At 42.0% G+C, this 25889-nt stretch overlaps 1 protein-coding gene across 4 annotated transcripts; it reads right to left on the bottom strand.

The window, feature by feature from the left end:
* Positions 1-1068: 1068 nt before the first annotated feature.
* On the bottom strand, positions 1069-25306 carry ccdc187 (coiled-coil domain containing 187). Of its 4 annotated transcripts, none has more exons than XM_049581572.1 (13): positions 24903-25295; positions 24489-24581; positions 17470-17532; positions 15312-15450; positions 14993-15083; positions 7143-7221; positions 4165-5532; positions 3546-3667; positions 3354-3425; positions 3137-3271; positions 2904-2992; positions 2702-2796; positions 1069-2617 (listed from the first exon to the last, which is right to left on the bottom strand). In XM_049581572.1, exons 2-13 carry the CDS (start codon positions 24538-24540, stop codon positions 2469-2471), a joined length of 2454 nt encoding a protein of 817 aa, XP_049437529.1. In that variant the 5' UTR covers positions 24541-24581; positions 24903-25295; the 3' UTR covers positions 1069-2468. The 4 variants fall into 4 exon arrangements, 3 of the variants coding, with proteins under 3 accessions (XP_049437529.1, XP_049437528.1, XP_049437530.1); XM_049581571.1 differs by having other exon boundaries at positions 2904-2998; positions 24903-25293; XM_049581573.1 differs by lacking the exon at positions 4165-5532 and having other exon boundaries at positions 2904-2998; positions 24903-25279.
* Positions 25307-25889: the final 583 nt, after the last annotated feature.

Here is a 25889-nt window from a genome sequence, read left to right as displayed (position 1 = left end):
TGTCAGTCTTTGTTTATTATTTATTATATCTATAAAACACACAAGAGTTCTACGCAAATCGATCATGTTGAATACAGCATGGCCTCTCCCACGCTACTTAACATTACCAAGAAATAATAAGGACTTTCCTGCAATTGCTTCACTGGTGTCAAAAAGTCCAGTGAGGGGAGTTTCCATTTTTGTAAATAGGTAATCCTACAATATGTTAAACTCCAGGGAATCTACAGCACATAGTTTGCATATCTCCTGTACCTTTGTGTTGTTATTATGAGGTGAATATCTGGGGAAAGATTTAAGTGCGCTTACACAAGCTCAGACATGCCTCTTGAGCAAGACTTTGGCAGCACAGTAGGTATCCCGGGTGGAATATTTATTTCAGATGAAATGTCAGATGGTGCGATTAGTCATGCCATGTAGCGAATCTTTGAGATTCCCAATACGTGCGTCATGTGGGAAACCCTCTGGATAAATATGATAACACAGGGCACATAGCTGAGGCACACGAGATATCGTAATGAGGCTTAAGGGTCACATGGAACCAGTCAGTCATCTTATCATCTTGCCCAATGAAGTGAGCAGCTAAAGACCAAGTGGAACTTTTTTTTTTTTTTTTTAAACCAAACGCATGTCTTTTCTAAACTGTAGCAGGCGTGTATCTTTCTTCTGAAATGGAACATTTGCGAAAAGTGCTGTGTGGGCTTGGGGTTTAATGTTAGCCCACACCTATAGTAATGTATCAGTGACTGTGTATGAGTCATAACTCAAGCGTTGTGATGTCTGCTAAAAGACCACAAAGTTCATGGGTGCTGCCTTGACAAGAGTCACCACAGTACAGTCAACGTCATGTCATACAGTAACATTTTCATATGAACTGTGGCACTTTAAATATCAACTGTTACCAAGTTTATTGTATGCACTTCTGGTTTGTGTGATATGTGAATTTATCTTTCTGCCTCACATTTGAGTAACTGCTGTAAGACTTGTATTTATATCTGTCTTAAACTGTCCATGGATTACACTGCAGTATGCATTCTGTTTGTACATTTATAACTTTTTACACAGACAATAAAAATGGGGATTTTTTTATTTTATTTGTTGCACTTTCTTACAGAACAATTGCATTCATAGTGGTCCACCTTAGCAGTGGTGTATTTCATTTGTAAAAAACAAACAAAAAACAACAAAGAGTGTTTTAAATGTGGGTAAAATGAACATACAAAGAGCAAAAACCTGAAATCAATAACTGATTATATGTGCATAAAAATCAAATCTTCTGTTAGAGAAACCATTCAGTATGATGAATGATGTTAACTGGCATCATAATGGTGTCTGGACTGATAAAAACCCACCTGGCAAAATATACAAAAACACAAGTTGGATATGTACCACATAATTTAGGCTTAAAAAGTCCACTTACAAATTGTTGGGAGCTTTTTAACCGCTTCTCCCAGCTATGTGGGGAAGTCCTGATAACAAGTGGTTGTGTGTATGGAGAGACTTGACCTCCATCTCAGTTCAAGGACCGTCTTTGGTTTCTGATGTGAATGACCGTGAGAAACAGTTGAAACACACAAAAAGCTAATAAGTGGATCTTTGTTCCTCATACTGTCTCCAAAGGATATAGTTACATCTGACTATTACAAAAAAACTGAGCATAATTTCATGATTGCTGTGATATCTTTAAAAAACGGGATTTCCATTTCAGGGTCAAATAAGTTCATTTGATTGTCATTGTACCATTGTGAACATGGCTGGAGCCTTGCCAAACTGCTGTAAAGATAAGTTGGCAAAGTGGATGTCTGTAAGCGGCCTGTCCGAAAACGTCACTCCAGTTCAAAGGTTATCACAGTTACTTGTTTTTTTATGCTCTTCGGTGGTACAATGGTTAGTGTGGTCGCCCCACAGAAAGAGGGCGCTGGGTTGGGAACCACCGGCCACTTTAGATTTTCTACCTGACAGGCAACTTGATTTAAAGATGCCACTTAAGGGAAAAAACACGAGCTGGCTGGTGGTTTTGACCTATTTTGCTGTGCGGCACAGTGCTGACTGCTGCGTCACCACCAAAAAGCAAATTACGAAACAAAAAGCAGTTATGATAATGGATGGATGTTCATGATGCTTAACTAAATAAAAACAAATACAAGTTACAAATATAATAAAAAAAGATATACTGTTTAAATTAAACACTCTAACACTGAAGAATTCAAACAATACTTCAATAACCCTAAATTTTCCCTTTGAAAGTTATAACGGTGTGAGTCCAAAGTGTTGTCGTTATTCACTTAATGAAGAAATATTGTAAAATGTCACTTCTCTCTGTCTTTGTCCCACTGGTCTAAAGTGCTAATAGGGGCTGCTGGCTTCAACCTTAAAGTCATAAGTAATGACAACTCTGTAGCTGAACTGGTATTTAGTGTTATAAAATATAAAGTATATATAAGCACTCCAACAGCACGACGTGTTGAAAATTACTGTTGCTTGCAATTTTCCTTCTTCTCTTTGGGTTTAATGCGTGCTGATTTGTCCGTTTGCCGTTTTGTAGGTGGGATGAAAGTAGGCTCCTCCAGGAGGTCATGTAAGCCAGACTGAGGCACGGGAAGTGACTGACAAGTCGGGCCTATATCAGAGGAAACAGGATATGAGTGTCCACCCATTGTTCTGTTGGTTTTATTTTGAGTGCAACTTGTCCTGCTTGTAGTACCTGCTTGTCCCACTCTGAGGCTCTCTGTGCCTTGCCTCCTGGCCTGGAAGGTCGGGTCCAGCTCCTCCGCAATGTTTCTGATCTGCTGGCCTTGTCTGTAAATGCAGTGGTTGTTAGTCGGCGTGTAAAATAGGTGAAAGATATATGTAACAACACAGACATTCATCCGTTTCATCATGTGTATTCATGCAGAGGCAATTACGGTATAGTGGAGAAGGGGCTGGGTGGCTGGTTCTCTGGGGAGCAGTCCTCAGTGGGGGAAGGAAGGCCCTCTGAGTCAAGCCTCTCTCGCTGGACCTAAGGAAGTGGGGGAAGAAGTCTGACTCATTTCATCACCTTGCTAAAAAAATACATGAAAACAGCAAGGCAAGAGCAAGAACCGCCGTGTCAAAAAGTAAAGACATGTAATGTTTTCCAAATCTACATCACTCTCACCGGTCTGTCTCTTGCAGCTCGTCTGTCATGATGATTGATCATCGCTCTGTGCTCGCGCCATGACGCTGGCCCTTCGAGCTCACGAGATCTTCGCTTCGACTTCATTTCCTGCTTCTGCATAAAGCGTGCAATTTCCTAGTGCAAATAAATAACAAATAACAAATAAGATATTCAATATGACACACATGGCTACTGATGACATGTTGATTTCTTGTACCTCATCCTGCGCCACTTGTGCTACTCTGAAATCTCCCTCTGGGTACGAGCTACTTGGAGAGGGCTGCGAGTTCTGTCAAAACAAAACCAGGAAAAGTCAGAAAAAAATGAACAGAAAGAGAAACTGACCTTCAGTTCTTTCGCCTTGACTCCCAAATCACAGCGTGTCATAGTAAATCCTCGGATCCCGTACCCTCCTCAACAGCTTCTCCTCTTCCTCCTGCAGCCTGTGAGCTAGTTCTTCATCCTCCAGGACCTGCTGCAGCTCCCCCAGGTCCAGGCTTGCCTCACCTGGCTCTGGTTGCAGTGACGCTCCTGAGAATGAAGTTTGATAGCGTCAATTACAAAGGAACTGACAGTTATGATGTGTACATTAGAAGTAAAAAAATCATAAAATCATTGATGAATCATGCAAGTGTACTGATACAGAAACTGAGAGAAATGAGAACTGATGACAACTGAGTCACACCAATAGATAAGAAGCAGCAGCATGTAAGGACATGTTGCTAGGTTTTGAAAGGGACTCCATAGTATGTATTCCCTCACTACATCAAGACTGGAAGGATGAAGATGAAGATGAGAATGAAAACACACACTGAAGATGATTTCAGGACTACTGGAGTTATAGATATGAATAGGAAATCATCCCACTTCAGTAAGAGACCCAAAGTCACCAGTAAAACCTAAATTTGTCCAGATTAGATGATGATTGAGGGAAGATGAGAGGAGCAGATGCACACAGAGAGGTGGGGAGCACAGCTTTGGAAGCTTTCCCCCTGCAGATTGGAGCTGGCTGCAGTTCTGGGTGTTACCTGCTGCCACGTGCCTTGACCTATCCCTGGTTGAAGCCCCGCTGCTGCTGAAGCTTTGGCTACGCTGTGGGGCTCTTCGACGGGGCCGCTCTACTCTCCTCTCCACCTCCTGCTCCTCCTCTGAGCTTAACCTTTCTTCTATGGTCCTGTGCCAGTGCCTGCGCTCGCTTGTTGTCCTCTTGACCCTGCAATCATTTGCATTCCTCTCCCTCATGTCACTGATAGTGTATCCGTGCTCTTTATACCTTCTACTGCTTCCTCCTTCTCTGTTATCAAGATATGGGTCTCGATTACTAATCTCATAAACATTTCCATCATGCTCCCTGTTACTACGGTGCCAGTCTCCGTCTTGTCTGTGATCTCTCCCACTGTTCTCTTGGTATGTCAACCTCCTCCTCTCCCTGATATCTCCATGGAAACTGTGCCTGGTGGTGGCAGCTCTCTGGAAGACTCTCTGATGTGGTTGGGAGTCACCACAAGAGACCTCACTCCCATGAAGCACCTGGCTGTCTCTGCTTTGAGCTCTTATTTGTAGCTGCACCCCGCTGTTACTAAACCTCACAGGCACACCCCTCTCTTGGAGGACCTGGCCCAGCATCTCCCACACTCGGCTGGTTTCATCCTGATGCCTGTTAGAGCTCCTGGTGTTCTCCTGAAAATGGACATGTTTGTCAGGGTTGTCCTTATAGCTCCAGGACCTCGCCAAGTCTCTGCTGCCGTGTCTGCTCCTGTCAGGTAGCCTGACAGATTCACTGCGACTACATCGCCTTTCTCTTACCTCGGCTACGCTAGAGTCTCTATCGTGGCCTCTACTTCTGTGCAAACCTTCATACTCCTCTATATTGTTCCTTTCCAGATCCCAAATCCTAGGCCTCCTCTTCTCGAGGTCACTATTTTTATAGCGGTTCTCATTCCACTTTCCTCTTTCCTCCTCCAAGCCTCTGGGCTCATTTGTGAAGCTGCTGCGAGAGCAAAGACTTCTGTAGTTTCTCTCCTGCGGCTGATGTAAAGATACCTGCCGTCGAGGAGGTGCCGTGTTATGTCTTTCATTCAGTCTCCGGGACCAGACAGCGAGCTGTTCAGAGAAAACTGTGTCCGAGTCCTCTGAATCCTCACTCAAACACTCTCTCAATTCGTTCCTGATTTCCCTTATGGAATCTCTATGTCCTTGATTTGACCATGAAGTTGTATTTTTCTGTGCTGCTACCCCCCTGGGGCAGTCAGCCTGAGGCCCAGTTAAGTCTGAATGGTTATGAGAGGTAGAACATTGCCACCTGGTGGTGGTAGATGAGTACTGCTCCTCTCCTTGGTGATGGTTGCTGAGTGTGTGCTGGTGTGTGGACAGCAGTGCAGGATCGCTGGCGCAGCCTTTAGTAATGCCAAACATGCAAACACAAAAGCAGTAAGGATGGGTGAGGCTGCCAGCTGGCATTATTTGAGAGGTGCAGTTAATTATGAGTCACATTGCTTTAAAAATAGCAGCATGTCAGTAATGTATGAGTAATTGTTACACAGTTAAAATGTTTCAGACACAACTGAGGCATTCCAATAGGTTTATGGAGTGTAACACAGATAAACAGTCATGCATAAAAGACAACATGTTACATGCACGTAATTGTTTCAGAACACAACACATTATGGAGATAATAATATAGTGCAACAGAGTGCTGCAGGAAAAAAGTGCTAAAAAAGAGACATTAGTCAGCATTTTTGCACTACTAGTTCCCTCTTCTTATGTCAGTTGGTCTTTTGAATGAGTTTTTAGTTGCATGCCTGTTAATACAAGCTTAGGACATTTTCATGCTTTGCTCAACGACATAAGATGTGTCAGTAGATTGCCCACTCATGAATTTTGAAGCTTCTGCATGTCTTAAGAAAGGCAGAGACTACAGAACATCATCATGTCTAACGCAAGTGTACAGCCTTGTGTGATGGTGTTGTTGAAGTCATGTGACTGTGGTGTAGTTTGGTTACAGCCCGTTTTTTTACTTCTGCTGATTGCATTTGAAGATCTGGCGTGTAGGATTTAGGGGGATATATGGGCAGAGATGGAATACAATATAACAGGTCCTAGTCTTCGAATATCACTACATTGCACATCCATGTCTCTACAGTAGTCCAGAGTGGAAAATCCCATCACTGGCTCTAGAAAGGGCCATTCACATTTTTGTATCATCCACCAGAGTTAGAAGACCCTCTGCAAAAATAACCTCGGAGAAACACAGTTTTCTAAACATGTAAGTGCTTTATTCAGTGTTTTTACTAGTTTAAATCACTGGGTTCATTTGTTTTGGAGAGGAGGACACCTCTGCAGATCAGTCAGCTCCTGCAAAAAATCTCCTGAACAATGAACACTGAAGGAATCTTAACTGGGAGAAGTTTCAGCTGGTTGCAATCTGCAATCCTCACCACTAGATGCCGCTAAATCCCCCTGAATCTTACACACTGCACCTTTAAGCTTTAAAAAAAAATCATAAAAGTGTTGTTCATTTTCAAGGATTATCTTACTTGACAAAACATGTCATTATCAAACTTTTGTTTGCCACAGAGCTTATTTTCCACAACAGTCCAAAATCCAATGGAAAAATCCCATTGGTTTTTTGTTGAGGGAACCAGGTTGATGTTAACCTCTGGGTTGGCCTACAAAAAAAAACATAATTCCTGCAGCAGTCTATATCTGTGTAGGTGCTGTTTTGTTCATGCTGTTGTTGTAATGTATGTGAAGAAAGACTTAAATCTAACAATAATAAGCAGCAGCTGTGGAGCAAAGCATGGTTAGAGAGAAGCTCAGCAGCTCTGTGTCCTACTTTAAGTCTAACAACTAATGGTCAAATCTCAGCAAACACACATATAATATACTTTTAAACGGCACATCACTATTTTATTGAAAATAATTCAGCAGCATTTAAGAATCGCAGATGAGTGTTTTATTGGCTGTATATGAAAGCGTTAAAGAAAATGGCAAAATGTGACTGTACCTTCGCTCTGGTCCTCCTGCCCTCTGCTCCTTCTTGCGATTCTCTGCATCTCCTCTTCCTGCATTCGTTTAGCTATTTCCTGTGGAGACACAGACGTACTGACTGCTTCATTGTATTATAAAACCATAATGAGTAACCCATTAGGAATGTAGGCTAAATGCAGATTACAGAACAAAACTGGGCTGTTCTCTAATAATAAGAAAATAAACATACAATAGATACATGTCTAGTCCCTTTTAGGCTTTGAGAAGAATATCCAACTAGATTTGACTGACTCTATTAAAATCCCTTGATCCTGTATCATTAGCCAATAATTAGCTCATATTCTTTCATTTGGCTCATTTCCTTTATTTCAAAACCTGATTTAGTTCTCACAGCAAAGCGAAAAATGAAATGACCTAAATAAAACATTACAAAATGTCTAAACATGCTCTGCTCACTCAGAACAGTCAGGTTATTCCACTCATAAAGCTGGCATGGCTGCAAGAATCTTCTTAGCAGCACAACAGAAATGATGTCTTTCAACCAGCAGGTGGCAGCATAACATAGACTGTGTAAAAACAACAACAACTGACAACTGATTTCCCCCTCAACAAAATATTTAGGAAACTTTTGATTAATGTCTGAGATTTTATCCACTATGATGATGGTTTTCCTTTTATGTTATCTTCTTTCCACAACACAAAAACATGCTCATGCTGTAGATACTACTTCATCTGTTTAACCTCGGACCCACTGTTTGCCTTAAATTTACTCAGATTCCTTTGATGTGATCTAAGCATTCAAACAACAACACAAATGTAACATGAAACAAACCTGTCACAACCTGTTTGGAGTTAACATCAAGTAGAGGCTCTAATCTATCCGACATCTGGCGTGTCTACAGAGGAGGCAACACCAAACGCAGAGGCATGTTGGGTGACGTAGTGCCACAGTGAGGTGATCTGACATCTTAGCTCTAGGTGGCCAAACTAATTGTTTGAGGCGGGGCTCTGGTTGGCTCAATGGAAACTGGGAGACTACAAGAGAGACGAGCAAACTTTTAATCCCCTTCAGCCTGAACTCTGGACCAGAAAACTCCAACAGAAGCAGGTCAACAGGACTGTTTCACTTGAAGTAACACCTTGTCATCGGGGAATGCCTGCTCTTACCAGAGCTGCTGTACTTGAGCGCTCTCTGAAGGAGAACCCCCTCACCGCGTATCTGTGTTGCTTTTCTTGGAAAGGCCAGAACTAATAATGTTTCCTACAAATCAGCAGATTCTTCCACTGAATTCTATGAAATATCCCTCTGCAGGCTGCATTTGCAACATAAATCATAAGTAAAAGCTAACGCAGCTCCTTTTGCTTTGCAATCAGGGCGTGCGTGTCAGCTGCTTTGCCAGCATCAGCAGACAATTAGCAGCTTGCCATGGCAGGTTAGGCGTGGAGTGCCACAGGGATCTGGCATTTAAAACTGCACAGCCTGATGCCTTCTGTTCCTTAATTAAAGACACAATCTACAGGGAGGCAAATATTTAATCAACACCTCTGATCATCCAGTCATTAAGGAAGGTAAGCTAACGGGAGTGTTAATAGTTCATCATCTGATCCTAACATCAACACTCATAAAAAAAGAAATTATTACTTCCACACAGGAATAGATGTATTCTCACACCATTTGCTGCACAACCTAGCATGACTTTTAACCCAGTGGGTAAATAAGGCTTTTCCATTTAACACTACTCAAACCCTTTAATAATGATGAATGCACCCCACAGTCTCTCTGACCTCACATCCTCCAAACAAGGAGCTTTTATAAGCCTGTCCAAGGCAGCCTCCTCTCAAAAGGAAACTGCAGGGTAAAGGAAAATATTATGCTGGAGCGGCCTTGTGACGCAGACCCCTCCACTGGACCAGCTGGGGAGTTTCGTGGCAGAGTTTGCTCTTTCCCCCCACAAAGCTCTTCTTCTCACATAGCTCAACTATTCATCTCTATTGGTGGGGAGTCCGATTCATTGTTTTTTTAAAGCAACTGTTGTTCAGAAATGTACATGGGTGCTTTAACTCACAGACATAAAGACAACGTTCTTTGAGGGGTTGGGCTTCTGTGTGAACACTGGAACAACTGGGGAGAGGTGATTGATGGGAACCATCTGGTTGTTCTGTCGTGTTTTGGTTGCAAGATGAATTGTTTTGTATTTGAAAAAAAATGGAGAGATCTAGTGTTGTTCCACAAATGAGGACAAGAGAAAATGGAAAACATAAATGTCTATCATTACAGTATTATCTACAACCGCATTTCCAAAATAGTCTGGATGCTGTGATTTGCAGTGATTTGCAAATCCCCGTATTTAATTGTATAAAAAGTATAAAAACAAGATATTTCATGTTCAAACTGAAAAAATGTTCTTGTTTTTGTAAATATACACTAATTCTGAGTTTAATGCCTGCAACAGGTTTACTAAAAGTTGGGACAGGGGCATGTTTTACATCACCTCTTCCTTTAACACTCAGCGTTTGGGATCTGAGGACACTAATTGTCGAGTTCTGAAAGTGACTTTTTTTTCCATTTTAACTTCAGTTGATGAACAGTTTGGGTCGCCAGACTTTGTTGTCATATTTTGCGCTTCATAATGCGCCACACATTTTCAGTGGGACACAAGTATGGACTGCAGGGAGGCCAGTCTAGTACCTGCATTCTTGAACTACGTAGCTTCACTGTTGTAGCATGTGCAGAATGTGGCTTGGCATTGTCCTGCTGGTATTAAGCAGTGACATACCTAATAAAACTGCCATTGAGATGGCAGCATATGTTGCTCCAAAACCTGTATGTACTTTTCAGCATAAATGGTGCCTTCTCCTATGTGAATGTTTTCCATGATGCCACAGGCACTAAAACACCCAATACCATCACAGATGCTGGCTTTGAACTTTAAGATGTTAACAAACTGGATGGTCCTATTCCTCTTTAGCTCTAGAGACACAGCGTCCATGATTTCATAAAACAATGTTAATGTGGACTCATCAGACCACAGCACACTTTTCCACATTGTGTTGGTCCATCTCAGATGAGCTCAGACCCAGAGAAGTTGGTGCCATTTCTGGATGTTGTTGACAAATGATTTTCACTTTACATGAGTCTCAACTTAGATTTATAGATGCAGCGACTAAGTGTGTTTACCAATTTTCCAAAACTGTTCCCAAGTCCACGTGGCAATATCCTTTATACAATCATGTTGGTATTTAAAGGGGAACTAACGTTTTTTTCAACCTGGGCCCTATTTTCCGATCCACTTTTGTCTAAATGAATGATTTCTCCTTTCTGTTATGTTGTTGGATAATTATACCAACAATCTGAGCCTATCTGTGTGAAAAAAAAAATGCACTTTTAGAGGACGTATTTTGACGTTGTTTGACACTGTCTGAGTGCCCTATTAATTAATAAAGTGCGCTCACGGGCTGCAGGCAGGTCAGCCCTAGCTTCGTACTGGAGAAATGTCAAATATTGAACATCCTATTACTCATTTAGACAAAAGTAGATCGGAAAATAGGGCCTAGGTTGAAAAAACCATTAGTTCCCCTTTAATGCAGTGTTGCCTGAAGGATCAAAGGTCACAGGCATTCAGTGTTGGTTTTCTGAGATTTCTCTGGGTTTTCTGAATCTTCTGACGATATCATGGATTGTAAATGGTGAAATCCCTTAATTCCTTACGACTGTGCTGTGAGAAATGCTGTCCTTAAACTGCTGGACTATTTGCCTACACAGTCTTTCATGAAGTGGTAAACCTCATACCATCTTTGCTTGTGAACAACTGAGCCTTTCGAGGATGTGTCTTTCATACCCATGTTATGCTGTTATGCTAACCTGTTTGCCTATGGAATGTTCCAAAAAGGTCTTTCATTGCCCCTGTCTCACCTTTTTTGAAACATGTTGCAGGCATCAAATTCAGAATGAATAAATTAAATAATAATAATAATAATAAATGTTACTAGTTTGAACATTAAATATCTCATCTTTGTACTGTATTCAACTTAATATTTGTCAAAAAGAATTTGCCAATCATTGCATTCTGTTTTTATTTGTCTTTTACACAGCGTGCCAACTTTTTTTGGAATCAGGGTTGAAGAAGCAATCTATCCAAAAATTATTATGATATCTCTGTGTGGACTGAAAGATGGTGGACCAACTGTCTGGCATAGCCATCCGCAGAGCTGCACTGGTGGTGGTGACAAATGTTTTAGTTGTGATACTGTTAGTAGAATGTAACTCGTTTATTTAAACATGACAGACGTGTCAACAACACTGAGATTACAGAATTCTGTCACAAACTTAAAATATGGAGACTAAAAACAATGAATAGAACTATAACTTCAAATCGGGACAACATTTAACTAAGAAAGGAAAAAAAAAACAAACATTAAAACTGAATTCCAGCATTGCAAAAAACTTGTTTGGAAACCCAGCACCAATGTTATACTATGTCATGGAAAGGATGTCCAAATTAAGACTGAGTCACTCTCTTGATTAAACACTGCATTTAGACAATGTATTTACTTAACCTGCCCCCTCCTTTAACTGCACAGCTGAGGTTTTACACATGTTGAGTGTGCATCCAGTGTAGCCAAATGTGCACTCATGAGTGTGTCCTGTATGACGAGGTTGATGGTCCATGTCTGGAATCAACCGCCACAGAAACTGCTTGAGCCATCATCCAGATGGGCAGCTGACAGGTCGTCTCTGTTTAACAGCTGACTTTGCTCATGCAGCGCTCTTACGGCACAGTGGATACAGCAGAGGCCCAGAGCAGCACTTTGCTGCAACCGCCATTCATTATGGATTCAGTTAGTCCTGAGAGAGAGCAGATTTAACCATATGATACTCCCTGACCTGCTGGTAACAGGGAGATAATTAAATGATAAACAAGCATGTCCCGAGTGCTGTATAAGTCTACGAGTCCCTGTGCTGAATGCACTGAAGTTTACAGATAATGCTGGAGCTATTTTAAGTTTGTGTAAACTGCCACAGTTGCCCTCTCATTCTGTCTGCACACAGTATTCAAGTTTGGGATACAAAGAATCATTAATCTGCCTTCACAAGCAGCAATTTTCTGCTTTGTGCACCAACTCCTACAGGCTTCAACATTTCCTGAGTCACATAATCCATTACAGCATTATCCATTAACAAAGTCTATTGTGTCTCAAACTAGATAGTAGTGTGAGAAGTATTTAACGAATGTTTTGTTAAAACTTGTTGTTTTCTGGAACTAATTAACTGACATGAATTCAAGCTGACCACAGCCACTCTATCTGTGAAGGAGTAAACTACCAGCTCTTAAAAGGCAACTTTTGGAGAACTTTTGTCTGTGAATGTGTGCATTTGTGTTGTTTTGCTTCATGTGCTGTATTTTCTGTAAATGAAAACGTGATAGTTCATCCCAAGGGGTTTACCCTTCTAATAAATGTCTATTTTTTAACTTTCAGGCCACCAGTGGGTAAGCGTTCAATTCTCAAAAGCTAAATTTGGGGTGGAGTATTACTTTAAGTCTTACTTTGGTTGTGTTCAAGTTTCTGTTTTATCTCTGCATTGTGCCAAGCTGAACTTGTCCACACAGTACAGTGTCTCGCTCCGCTCTGATTACTGACAGCAACTCGACACCCGCAGGAAAGGATTTGTTCCTCTTTCAGGAGCAAATCCCTCAAAATATTTTGCTTTACAAACTTTGCTGTCACATTTGTGTCTTCTTATTAGCTGGAACAACTTACGGTTTCGAGCTAAGCTTAACGCCATGTAGGTTTTAATTTAAAAATGACAAAATGAGTGACTGGTGAAGGAACGCTGGTTTTCAACTTTTCTATATACAGTCATCAATATCAGTCATCCAAGGGGAATGTCTGTATCTTTCACAATGCTCTCTGTGTTGCTGTGGCCAAAACACAGATTTGTTCTCCATCAATCATATGACACGATGGACTGAGTTAAGGCTCGCTGCTTGGTGTGAGTTTCCTCCCACAGCTTTAAAACATGCAAGCCAGGTGAACTGACGACACAATTTTCTATCTTTTGTGTAAACTCAGACAAGTTGACCTTTCCGAGGAGTTTCTCTGCATTTGGCTCAATACATATTGGCTCAGATGCAAGCCCTTCTTGTTGGTCTGAATGCTGATTGGATAATGGTTTGACTCTTATAGTGGATTGTAAGTGGAGCTATTATGGTGGATGTTAGCCATTTCACCTGCCCCTTCTCATCCACACAAAAGCAGCAACTGTTTGACTGGTGTGCACTGTAAAAGAGGATCAAATGCATATTAGATTTGTAGTATTCACGGACAGGTTGATGTGTGAGAGAGGTGACTAAAACTGAATGCATCATTTTATATTAAAAAAAAAAAAACATCTTAATGCATCATAAAGGCTTAATTCTTGTCTGGCATGGTTTAGCAAGCCTACTGTCAGTCTGCCAACTGCGAGGTCTATTCGTTTAAACAAGCTAGAGTAAAGAAGAGTGGCCTGAGTGTAGCAGCTCGCTGACTGAGTGATAATGAGTTTTATGCAGGCACTGATGGGTGCACATCTCCAAATTGAAAAGATTTATCACACTGAGGTAGGTGGTAGGTGGATAATTGACGAGTAGTGCAGATTCATGTGAGAGAATGTCAGAGCTGACCTTTGCACTCTTTATACTGAATTATACTGGTCTGAGCGTTTCAAGCTGAAAACTTCTGCATAATTCCAACAGGTACATGTATTCATAAGAGAAGAGGCAGTGACTATGAACTCCTGTCAATGCAACTGATGTAAAAATATTGCTGTAGACCACACACAGACTGAATGTCCACACTGGATACAATACATGTACTTGTATTAAACGTTTGGTACAAGGCTTTCAGTTTGGTACACTAAACTATCCTATTATGTTTGAGAAGTAAAATGCACAGCTTAATCTGTGTTTAATATCATTTTCTCAGTGCCACTTCACTCAGCAAATCAGCCCCCACAACAGAACAGGCAACATGCTGTCTGCCCTGCCCACCACTAAGCAAAACATTCTGCTCCCCTGGTGAGACACGCTGGGCGGCACATTACGCTAAGCTAGCTCGTTGCAAGATGGTTAGTAACACCATTACCAGAACAAAAATAGAAAATCCTTTGACAACCACTTTGGTTTCGCTGTGAATTATGAGGATGATGGCAAGGAAGTGGTGGGGGACGGCAGCTAGGCCAGTAGCACACACAGTCTATGGCTGTACAGCACAATCCTGCCTGGTTATAGCCTCTCGTTCACCAGCTAACAGCAGCTAACGTTAGCACAAAGCTCACACCCACAGCAGTAAGCAGTAACTGCTCAGTGCTGTGGGTGTGAGCTTTGGCAGACCGGGCAGCCGATTTGGCCAGAAAGACTAAAAGGTACATCAGTGACGGCTGTTTTGCTTGTGTTTATATGACTGTGGCATTTAACGGAGATGTTTATTCACGCATTTATTAGACTGAAAGCGCCAGAGCTCGTGGGAAGGAGCAAACTCACTGCTCAAACATAGTGGACAATAGAAACGACACTGATACTGTGTGCTCTAATGTCAGTAGTCACAGGCACTCAGGTATAGCTTCATCATTGTTCAAAGTAAAAAAAAAAAAAAAGAGATCATATTTTATGGTGTTAGATTAGATAAATAAATAAATTAATATAAAATAAAATAAAAAATAAAAAAAAAATCAAGGAAATTTCTCTGGCATTTCTACTTTTTGGCTGTATCAAAAACACACTGAACTGTGATGCCGTTGTGTTGTTATCAAACTGAACTGTGAATTTTGTGAACCGTTACCACCATTAATGCATACAGAATTAATCAGTTTCAATAGTTTGTGCTCACCTCATCTTCCTGCTCCCTCCTACGGGCCTCCTCGGCACAACGCTGGATCTCCTCCTGAATTATGCGAGCATACTCAAAGTCCTCCTCCTCTCTGCAGAGCACCCACAGAAGAGAAGTCTTACACTTGTGACTTACTAACAAAACTACCAACACATCACACGAAAATGTAAATAAGAATATAAATCTGCATAGTAAATGTATATACAGAGGGGTCCGGATACATGCAGGTCATGAGGGCACGTAGTGATATCTGAATAGTGCAGCTGTGTTACAGTGTGAACTGTGTTGCATTGTGTTTTGGCGAGCAGGGGTCACCTACAGTTGTCTTGAGGCCTGTCTGAGGACGCTGCTCTGCTGGGCCTGCTCCTCTTCTTCCTCATCCTGCAGCCTTTTGGCTACACGGATGTCATTCTGCACCAGCTGGTTCTTCTGGATGTTGGTGGTATAGTATTGCTCGACTATGAAGGCAAGGCAGAAAAAAAGGCAGAGGGTCAGACAGTTTCAATGTGTGGCAACGGAAAACTGTCTGATCTAGATTATAGTGAGAAATAGTTACTGTATTACTTCTAGTCTAAATCTGTTGATTTTTGAGAGTTCATGAGTGCGGTATTGTTTATTTGAAGCTTGGTTTGTGGCATGTCAGACCCTCAGTTTACGTTTGAGGAAGCCTACAAACAGACACCAAATTACATGTCACTTTGTTTACTGTGCAAAAACATACCACGACTGTTTCAGACAAAAGCTAGCCAAAATGAAGTTTAAAAAGTAGCTCAGTGTAACTCACTCATTCTCAGGAATTGGGACAAAACCTTAATTTGTTTTTTTTATTTTATTTTTACACTTCAATTAGGCTGAGAAAATGTATTTTAAAAGATCAAAGTCTTGACTATTAAACCTTGTAATGGGCCAACCTCTTGGTAATTTAGTTTTTTCTGGAATAGCATACATAATGGATGTCAGATGTAAGATCTGACGGAGTTGACAAAAGGTTATATTTATCAGTTTCACAGCAGTCCTTTAACTTGTTTATAAAGCACTAAATGGTCTCGGGCTTTAATACATTTCTGATTTACTGGTATGCTAGAAAGCATCCAGGCCCCTCAGGTCATCTGGAACAGGTTTACTCAGCATTCTCAGGATCAAAACAAAAACAAAAACAAGCAGGGTGAAGCAGCTTTTAGTTTCTATGCTCCCCACCTGTGGAAAAAAATACCTGAGGTCTGCTGAAACTGTTAACTTATTTAAATCAGGGCATAAAACATTATTGTTCACTGTGGCTTTCCAATAACATAATTTCTTCTTAAACCTTCGACTATATATTTGCTTGCTTTTGCTTGTCTGATTATCCTTTATTGCTTGAATGCAATTTTAATGTTTTCTTACATTGATTACATTTAATGTATTTCTGCGCCCCTGTTAAGGCACTATGGATTACCTTGTGTATAAATGGTGCTATATAAATAAACCTACCTTGCCCAGCAGTCATAGTGAATAGCCACTTTATTTTCCACTGTATTTTGCAACGATTTTTCCTAATACTAGTCAAAATACTTGTTTTTAAATCATAATTCTTATTCTGTTTTGATTTGGAAAGCTTAGTGAGTTGACCTGATATGAGGCACACCGTATAGCAATATCATTTAATGAATTTATCAAAAAGTAGACAGCTTAAGAGCCCTTGAGCACATTCCCACCTTTCTGGAAACTAGTTAAGTGAGACAAGAGTCCTTAGGATATAGCTCACCCCTTTTATGTCTGATTAAATGATGCTTTTGTAGACATCTTTCAGAGTTGACAAAAATCTGGGACACATCTTTAAAGGGACAACATTTAAAATAAAAAATTCCTGCTTCCTCCCACAGTCCAAAGACATGCAGGTTAATTGGTGACTCTAAATTGTTCATGGGTGTGAATGTGAGTGTGAATGGTTGTCTGTCTCTATGTGTCAGCCCTGTGATAGTCTGGTGACCTGTTCAGGGTGTACCCTGCCTCTCGCCCAATGTAAGCTGGGATAGGCACCCCCGCGACCCCCAACAAGCGGTTATGAAAAATGACTGAATATAACAGCACATTTTTATATCCATGTTATCAGTATGTAGTGTTATAAATCCTTTAAAAATAACGTCTCACCCCAGAAATGGAATTAGTGTGTTGATAAGGTTTAATTTTAAGGGTTTTTTTTTTTTTTAGCAGGACGTGATTTGTCCCAGTTCTCAAGAATGTGTGAATGACCTTATGTTTTCCAGTCTGCCTTATGAGCTATGAGAATAATACAGCATTTAATTGAAGTATGTTTTATGTTTAATCTCAAATTTGTATTTATGGCTTCCAAAAATAGTCCTTGGCTGAATTCCTTAACAGGAAAAATAAAGATGATGCCTCACACAGGAAGAGGTGATTCACACAGACAAGACTTAAAATACTACAAATTTGTGGTGTGCAGCTGTGCCGCTGTTTCATGGTAACACTGTACTTACTCTCCTGTTCCTGCAGGTTGTGTGCTAACACTCCATCCTCCAGCACTGCAAAACACTGGCACACTGAAACCACAGAGAACAGCAACACTTAAGTGTCACACAAAAGCTTAGGAAGTGTTCAAACATGAATGGAGGGGGGACATAAGTGTCAATAAAGTGCAAGCAAAGCAGTGCAAAGCAGTTCTCCCAGCAGAGAATTACTAAAACAACTGAAAACGACAGCAATCTTGAACAGTCCTGTTTGCTCCATCCTGAACAAGAGCTGGAAAGCTTTTGGTTTAGCACTCTGTCTGCAGGGAAACAATACAATGTGAGTGCTTTGTGTCATGATGGCTATTTTTCTGACAGACAAAAGGCGGAGGAGTGACCCTCAAAACTTTCGAAAAAACCTACCATCCACTACTCTGGCAAGAATTTGCTGTTAAATATATAAAAGGCTCTCATAAAATCTCCATCATAACAGGCTGCCAGTGTTCCAGAGCAACACCCAAGTGGCCACAATTATTGCTCTCCTCCCAGAATTACTAGGTTTAGCAGCAGCAGGGTAACAAGTCCAACTCATTCTAACAAAAGCAACAGTGTGACTTGCTCTATTTAGGGTGGGTTTATCAGAGCATCAGTGTGTATGCATGTAGATTCATGCTCAATTTATGTGTATATCAGTACAAGAGCTCAGAGAGACTTAGGTTACATGTTTTTTTTTTGTTTGTACAAACTATGACTACCAAATGAATATGCAAAGTTTGAGAGCTACTACCTGCCACCATTTAAACTGGGAGGCTGGTGCAGATGGTGCAAGAGTATGCCGAGTGAAATCTGTAAGGTTGTCGTAAATCCCAAGGCTTTAGCTAAGAGCTCTCTGTACACTAACTCTGTCTGCTTCTCCAAGTGAGCGCTCCCTATCCAATGAGCCTATAGTCTGGCCACCTGCTGCTCGATATGGTCATAAAACATATCTGTTTCATGGCGTTTACGCTCCGTAGCCTTGTCCTGTTTTGTCAGAAAGCTGTCAAAGGGACTGCATAGACACACAAGCTTAAACAACTACGCAAAGGCATCCTGTAAAGTCAAACAAAGGGATAGTCAGCAAGACAGACAGTTTACTACTCTGTTTTGATCTAAATACATTTTAAGACTCCAATCATACCCACAGTTTTGCAGAACCCTTTGATCTATACATTGGCTTTAATAGCTTCAGCATCTGTGGACTGTTATTCTCATCTATAGGCATGCCCAGTGTTTACAGTAGTCCTTAATGAGCCACGATAGCCTCTACGTGCACAAGCCCAAGGGTGTTTAAAGTCTGTCAAACAAACTCAAAAGTTACTCAAAAGAAAATAAACACAGACAGTCAGCAGCACTGTGGCCCAGCTGTTTTCTCCACTTCCTCCGTCTTTTGCAGACACACGGCGCAGTGTGACCAGACAAAAACTGCTTTGCTATCTCACAGATATTCATCGGGGAACCTAGTCGGGCCGGCTGCTCCGACAATGGTGTTTTTTGAAAGCCAGGAGCAGGACAGAAGACGGGGCTTAAGAGGAGATTTAGCTCACTGCGGAGGGAAAGAGCCTCCAGCCTGAGACAGAGGCCGGGCCAATTAAAAACACCTGTCCTACTGTTAATCCTTCAATTGAGTCTGTGAGAGCAGGCAGGGCACTTCTGTAGAGACAGCGGCTATGTTTACATCCGTGCCCTTAATGCTTTGGATACTAAAGTATTCAGTTTATGAGGTGAGCTGACACATATAAATGCCATATGTTGTTTATAATAATTTGTTTAAGCTCTTAACCCAGCTACAGAGAGCCCAGATACATTTTATATTCCTTTAACAGCTGCTGTGCAAATTAGATCCAGTATCTGGAATACTGTGCATGTAAAACTGGCTGTCACTGTGAGCGCTGCGAAGGAGATGTCAAAACTGAGACATTCATTCTCACTTTGTTTGCTTAAGGCTTCAACTGTGCTTTTCTGATCCCTTTGTCAGAAGATGCAGAACTCTAAAATAAAGAAACGCACGAACAGAAGACAAGCAAAGACTTTGGAAGTTTACTTACTAACTGAAGTTTCCCTGGATGACGGGAACAAAGGGGAGGCCTCAAGATTCATTGTAAGAGTGACATGGAGCCCATAGTCTATAGTACAGCTGTGACCATCTGTGTGGCTAATTGAAAACACACGACACATTGAGCATTCGACCCATCCCAGACTTTGAGACTGCTTCTCTGTGTTTGCAGTCATGCTAAGTTTGTACTCTCAAAGAAAACTTGTTTTGTGCTAGTTTCTCTCCAATGACATGTTCTCTATTGACCGATGTTGTCACTGTATCAGATTCATACTCTTATAAATATACAGAGCACTCTTCTCCTTCATTATTGCTGCATCTTAAGCCTAGTTCACATTACATGATTTTCACTGCGATTTTGACGTCTCAGAGGATCTTGAAAGCCATCTTGGGTCGGAGGTGAGTTGGCAGATAGTCTGCCATGACAAGTCCTCATGTGTGAACAAGCCTACGAGCAAGTTGCCCCCCTTGTCTGTGACTGGGACTGGATATCTGGCATTCCAGAAAACTGGAGAAGTCTGGCACGACTGACAAAGAGCATCAGCCAATGAGAGGCGGGATACGTCCCACGTCAGCACGCAGGAGGACAGAAGAAATGTGAGGAGGACAAGCCGCAGGGTTGCCAGGTCTGCTTATTAGCCGTGACGTTGGGGTGGATTTTTTGTAAAGACGCTTGCAAATTGGAAGTCGTGGCTTGTTTCTAAAGTGGAGTTGCTTATTTGGGCTTGCTCTCTAAACGTTGCCTTTTTCTATATCCGTCGCTTCTTTTGGGCTTGTTTCCTTAGCCCTGGTTGCTTGTTTCTCTCCCAAGATCTGGCAAGCAGCTAAACAACAACAACAATGGCGGCGTCCACAGGATCATGGGGAGTGCGTTGTGTTTGGACCCAGGCCCTGGAGGCAGATCTGATTCAGCACTGGGAAGAATATACATGCCTTTATGATGTGTCGTCTCCAAGTTAAAAAACGTAGTTTGGTGACGTCACCGCGTTATCTGGGGCTCTATTGGCGAGGGCTCGGTGGAGAAATCTTGTGGTGTGTACACACAGGTCATAACGCAGTTGGCGAGACTCCCGATGACAGAAACACACGTCGCCAGGTATGAACACTCAAAAAATTACATAAGTCTCTGCGACGCAAAATCAGGGTGAAAATCGTGTAATGTGAACTGGGCTTTACTTGAACTGCTAGAGCCTGCTGCAACAATGCAATGTTCAATTTCAACTAGGGCTGCAGAATTAAACCAAATATTACCGAAAATGCAATATGACCAAGTGCATTGACCAAATCCCAGGAGCTGCAATGTTTTTTAAAAAGGTAAAATATGTCACAGCATGCCATTGTAAATGGCGGAGAAGCTCCAGCCTATAAATCACATTCCAGACATAAGGGAACATGCTTGTTTGGTACAGACCCAAGCAAAAAAAAAAAATCACATCATCGTCATTCTTATATAGATTTTTTAGTGAAAATGAATGCAAAAATGATCACTCACACTGAAATTGTCAAAAAAAAATAATCATTTTTTTGCATATGCCCTGGCCCCAATTTCAACATTTACACAACTGCTTCTGAGTTGATACAACAAGTCAATCTGAGGATTTCTCCTCTTTGTCCAGCTCTGTAAATAGGGAAGTCAGAGAACCCAGCTTCTGAAACATTTTTGTGGTAAAAATTTAGTCATACTCTGTTCCCTAAATCCTTAAAATGGAGGGGACAAAAAAACCAATGTTCTTGCTGAGAATAAGTCTCTGTGTATGTTTCAGTCTCGAGGGGCCCAACAGTCAAAGTTCATAGAAATCACCCAGACAGCACTAAGCCACCAAAAGGGTCTGTTTACACCATAAATGACCACATAAGTCCACACTGAGAGTTAACCCACACCAACACAGACATGCATTACCACTTACACCTGTTGTAGAGCTTAAGAGACTATCCGCTAAATGGATCTCCACTCTGCCCTTATGTGTCCAGTCTGTCAATGAGGAGGGATTAGGTGGACGGCTTGGTTTTAATCCGACAGGACAAATTGACAGTTCAAAACATGAGTTTACTCTAAAGTACAACTCAGAGAGCGGAACCAAAGAAAGGAGGGAAAGATGGAGGAAAATGACAAGTCTCGCCCGGGTGTGCGCACACGCAAGTGTGTGTGTGGGTGTGTCAGAATTGTGGTGTAACTTGTTTTTCCAAACTCCTTTAAACTACGGTCACATTACCCTTCCAGGGGAGGGACAAGGAGACCGTGTTATTATGACTGCTAAACAGGTTTTGACGGACAGGGTGTGCACATGGAGACACAGTGCGAGTCCACACTCACACACATACACACTCCTACTGTAAGCTTCTTAATGAGGGCACTGAAAAGACCCTGTCAGGCCGTGTCAGTTTCCTAAGAGGATAGTAAATCAAAGATCCAGCAGACAACAGAAATTGGCTGTGGCATTTGAACACCAGAGGCTAAAATCCACTGAGGGGTAAGATTGTCTCAAAAAATGCACAAAGAACAAGTAAAGATTTCAAAATATTAGCAGCCACCCACTGCATTGCCCAGTATGTTCCCCTGCAGTGTGGGCAGACTGTCTCTGCAGTGAGGCTGTGGGAGAAAGGGATGTTACAAAGCAGGAAACCACGACCTGTGTGACCTCAAAGCTCAAACAGTCAAAACAAAGTAAATTATTTCCTTTTTTAATGCCTCTCGTCCCTCACAAATATTCCACATGACTAGTGGTCAGAAACAGAAAGAAAGGCCTGACTATTTTTGCCGATGTAACTAAATCTCATATGTACATGCATGCACTTTGTCTTTTAGTCCAACTAACATCAGAGAACTGACAGCCAATCACTTAAAATAAAATTATGCAGATTATCTCAGGCATCCAGCTCGAGGGAGCAGCTCCGATCAAACATAGACAGAGATATTTCTCTTTCATCTTCGCAGCTACTTGGATAGCAGCAGTGGCAAGTGCCTGCCAAACAAAGAAACCGGCGAAAAAGAGAAAATGACAAGGGTTCTATTTTCAGCCAAAATCCCCCACCAACCACCCACGCGCTCTCTCCCTCTCCCTCTCTCTCTCCCTCTCTCTCTCCCTCTCTCTCTCTCCCCCCTCACTGCTCGGTTCTGTTCTCCTGCTCACCGCTTTTTGCAACAAAATTACACCATGAAGTGTCCGTTCATCCCACAGCTCTCCGTACCGTGTTATAAACTAGATGAACGGGGCCAGCCAGCCTCACGAACTGGATCAGGCCGTCATGGAGAACAAAGAGAGGTGACGAGGGTAATGGGACTCTGGGTCAGTTGGTGAGAGTGAAATTAGGAACGGGGGGAGGTGGGGGAATTCCTCTGGGAGCTGCATTCCCTCTGCACATCAGGCTATATCAGGAGCAGCTAGAGGAGGGACAAAACAGGAACTGATAAGAGGGGCAGTGAAAACAAAGAAAGTTGACTTGGCCGAGACTCTCGGATGGGGAGGAAAGTAGAGGAGAAGTGGGACGTGGGGGAACTACAGCTCTTAGGGAAATTGTAGCATAAACAACCACAGTGGGACGTTAAGTAAACAACCCCAATGCCACAGAGAGGGACAGCATATCTGTCTGGTGAAAGTGGATGATGAGCGGAAAAAATGACACAGACCAGACATCTGATTTACATGCAGCAATTGTCTCAATGAGCGGTTTATTGCTGCTATTACTGGCTTTGTTTGCGCACTGGCCCCTGCTCAATAAAGCATAAAAATGCAAAGCTGCACAGTGTGCCCTTTGTGTACGGACACAAGAGCAGAGTGCTGAATTATCTCCCTTGATAAAAGACATGCAGACCTATTTCTAACCCATTCATTAGTATGGACATGCCAAAGACTGAGTCAACGCTCTACACCCAGGCTACAGCTTAGACATTCCTTACCTGTGAATGTTTTCATACTTAAATGCCAGCAGTTCAAACTAATTTTGTGCACGAGAGCTACATTAGTATCTCAGTGAGAAATTCTGTTGGTGTGCATGTCTGTTTTCCTGAACTCCACCCCGCCAGCTGTATGTTTTTTGACCGGTTGGAGTTTGCAGATGGTTCTCCCATATTAAACTTCACTACAGTTCTCACTCCGGCGTGTTTTTTGTCTCAGTATCTGAATGTCTTCATATTCTGGGGGGCAGCAAAGTCATATTTGTCATCAATATTCCAAAGACCAAACGTATTAGGAGCAATTATGATTGTTCTGTTTGGGTCATTGAATCAAACTGAATTTAAAACTGAATTTAAATACAATTTTACCCCCGATCAGGTCTGGAACTGCATATTCTGCCTAGGAAACTCTTGCAAGTCAGATTGTTTCAATTTAAAAAGGTTAAATGTCACATATGTTGCAGTAAAAGCCCTCATCTCAAGTGATGGCACTTTCTTCCCCTGAGATATAACATGTTCCAAACAACCCTCTCAGTCCTTGCTCTTATCTACAGCCAGCACACAGTCATGTATATGATGAGATTCATCTCTGTTCAGCTGAATGAGTGAACCGGTGTCTGCTGCAAATAGTCAAAACATATGGCAAGCTACGTCTAGTCTGAGATGGAGTACCGATGCCATAGAAAATCAAGCACAAGGTCAGAAGCAAAGCAGCCACTTGGTGCCAAGGCCAGTCATTCAGAATGTAAAAAAAGAGACACTGGGAAGTTGTCAGATGTCTCTGTCTCTCTAAAAAGCATGCAGCAGATGGGCAGACAAGCCTGTCCTTTATATTCACTGTGCCCAAGTGTCCATGAATCAGACACTCAGTCCCAACTGGCTCCATGTCTGCAGTTCAGTAGCTGACCCTGACCTCTGACCCTCCCTGTGGCGGGGCTAAACAAAACCAACTTTTCTCCAGGGCAGACCATGGTGCATTCTCCACAGTGCACACACTTTTACCATATGGTTTAAAGTTGCTATGGATGCAGGAGTTGGCTCAGTGTCAGAGTGTGTCCTCACCTTCTTGGACACGTGGAAGGTTGGACTGGTCAATTTCCAGCTCTGCCATCATTGTGCTTGATCTGTCACAGCCTCATGGTGATACACAAGACCCTGGGACCAGAGAGGGAATATTGGAAGTTAATATGTGGCTAAATGAAATTGAAGGCAAGGCACAAGAAGTGGGAAAGAAACCCTTAAGCTACACAACCAGACTTTTAAGTGTAAGTTAAACAGACTACTGGTGTTAATGCAAACAAGTCAGCTAATGACTGACAAGCTAACACTAGCAATGTTGCTACAAACAGTAACTAGACCCTGAATGGTAAAACAGTATCTGAATTGTTGTAGGTCACTTATTTGTCAAGCAAAGTAAAAGAATAACCAGAGAAACATTCAGTCAGAGAGCCGAAGAGCCATTGTGTTACAACCTACCTGTTCGCAGCACGCTGCCCACACAGCCTCCAGTGTTGTGGATGTACACACAGCCTATTCAACAAGTACCAAACATGACAGCGAAGTGTCAACTTTGTCCACCGCCGCACTTTTCCCTCTCCCTCCCTCCTTTCCTCTCTTCTTCTTTTCTTTTTGTGTCCCTCTCAAATTATCCGGAGTGTCACGAGCGTGCTTGACCGTCTCTAACGCCTCCACTTTTGGTGTGAATGTTAAAACGCCAGCGACGGTTTGTTCTGTTGTTCATCAATGAAACAAAGCCCCGTCGACTCGTGATGGAAAGCCAGGGCGGACAAACTTAGCCCACAGTCTGTCGCTCCGGCTGCTTCTTCACGGCTCCTGTTCGGCAGCAGTGGGGGCGGTTAACGGCTGACGCCTTCAGGTGCTCCTCCGAGCTCGGACTTATCTCTTACGAGTCACGATGTTGCCTAATAAAAACGGCAATTCGCCCCTTTTAATGCTTTTTTTAATGCTTTTTTTTATTTACAAGACATCTGGTGAAGGAAAGACCCCTTTCTCTAACATTTTTAAACAAGGACAGTTAATCGTAGAGTGGCTTATAAAGCTAGTAATCCGGGAAAAGATTAGCCAACTCAGGCCAAAAGGTTATAAATTAAAACAGTGTACAGACAGGCGCAAGACAGCATAGTGTTCACACTGCTAGACAACCGGTTCTCACTTCCAGTTAGCGATACCCATCCCACATAATATTACAGCACGACTATCACACAGGCCCACGCACCCACTTTCTCACCGAGTCGCTATATTTCTAACTGTTGGTGAAGGCAGCACTTAACCAGCCGAATGTTCCAATCACTCAAACAATGAAGCCTGAGTTTCCAAGGTAAACGTGTTTTATTTATTTAATTGCAATAAATACATTAAGGTAAAAAGGTGAAAATACCAGCAGGGACTGGTGCTGCAAAAGTGACCATTCTGGCAACTGTAAAAGTTTAATAGCATGTCTGG

This window comes from Epinephelus fuscoguttatus, linkage group LG7, assembly GCF_011397635.1.
Source record: "Epinephelus fuscoguttatus linkage group LG7, E.fuscoguttatus.final_Chr_v1".
In the NCBI taxonomy this organism is placed as follows: domain Eukaryota; kingdom Metazoa; phylum Chordata; class Actinopteri; order Perciformes; family Serranidae; genus Epinephelus; species Epinephelus fuscoguttatus.
This window is presented reverse-complemented; position numbering and strand designations above follow the sequence as displayed.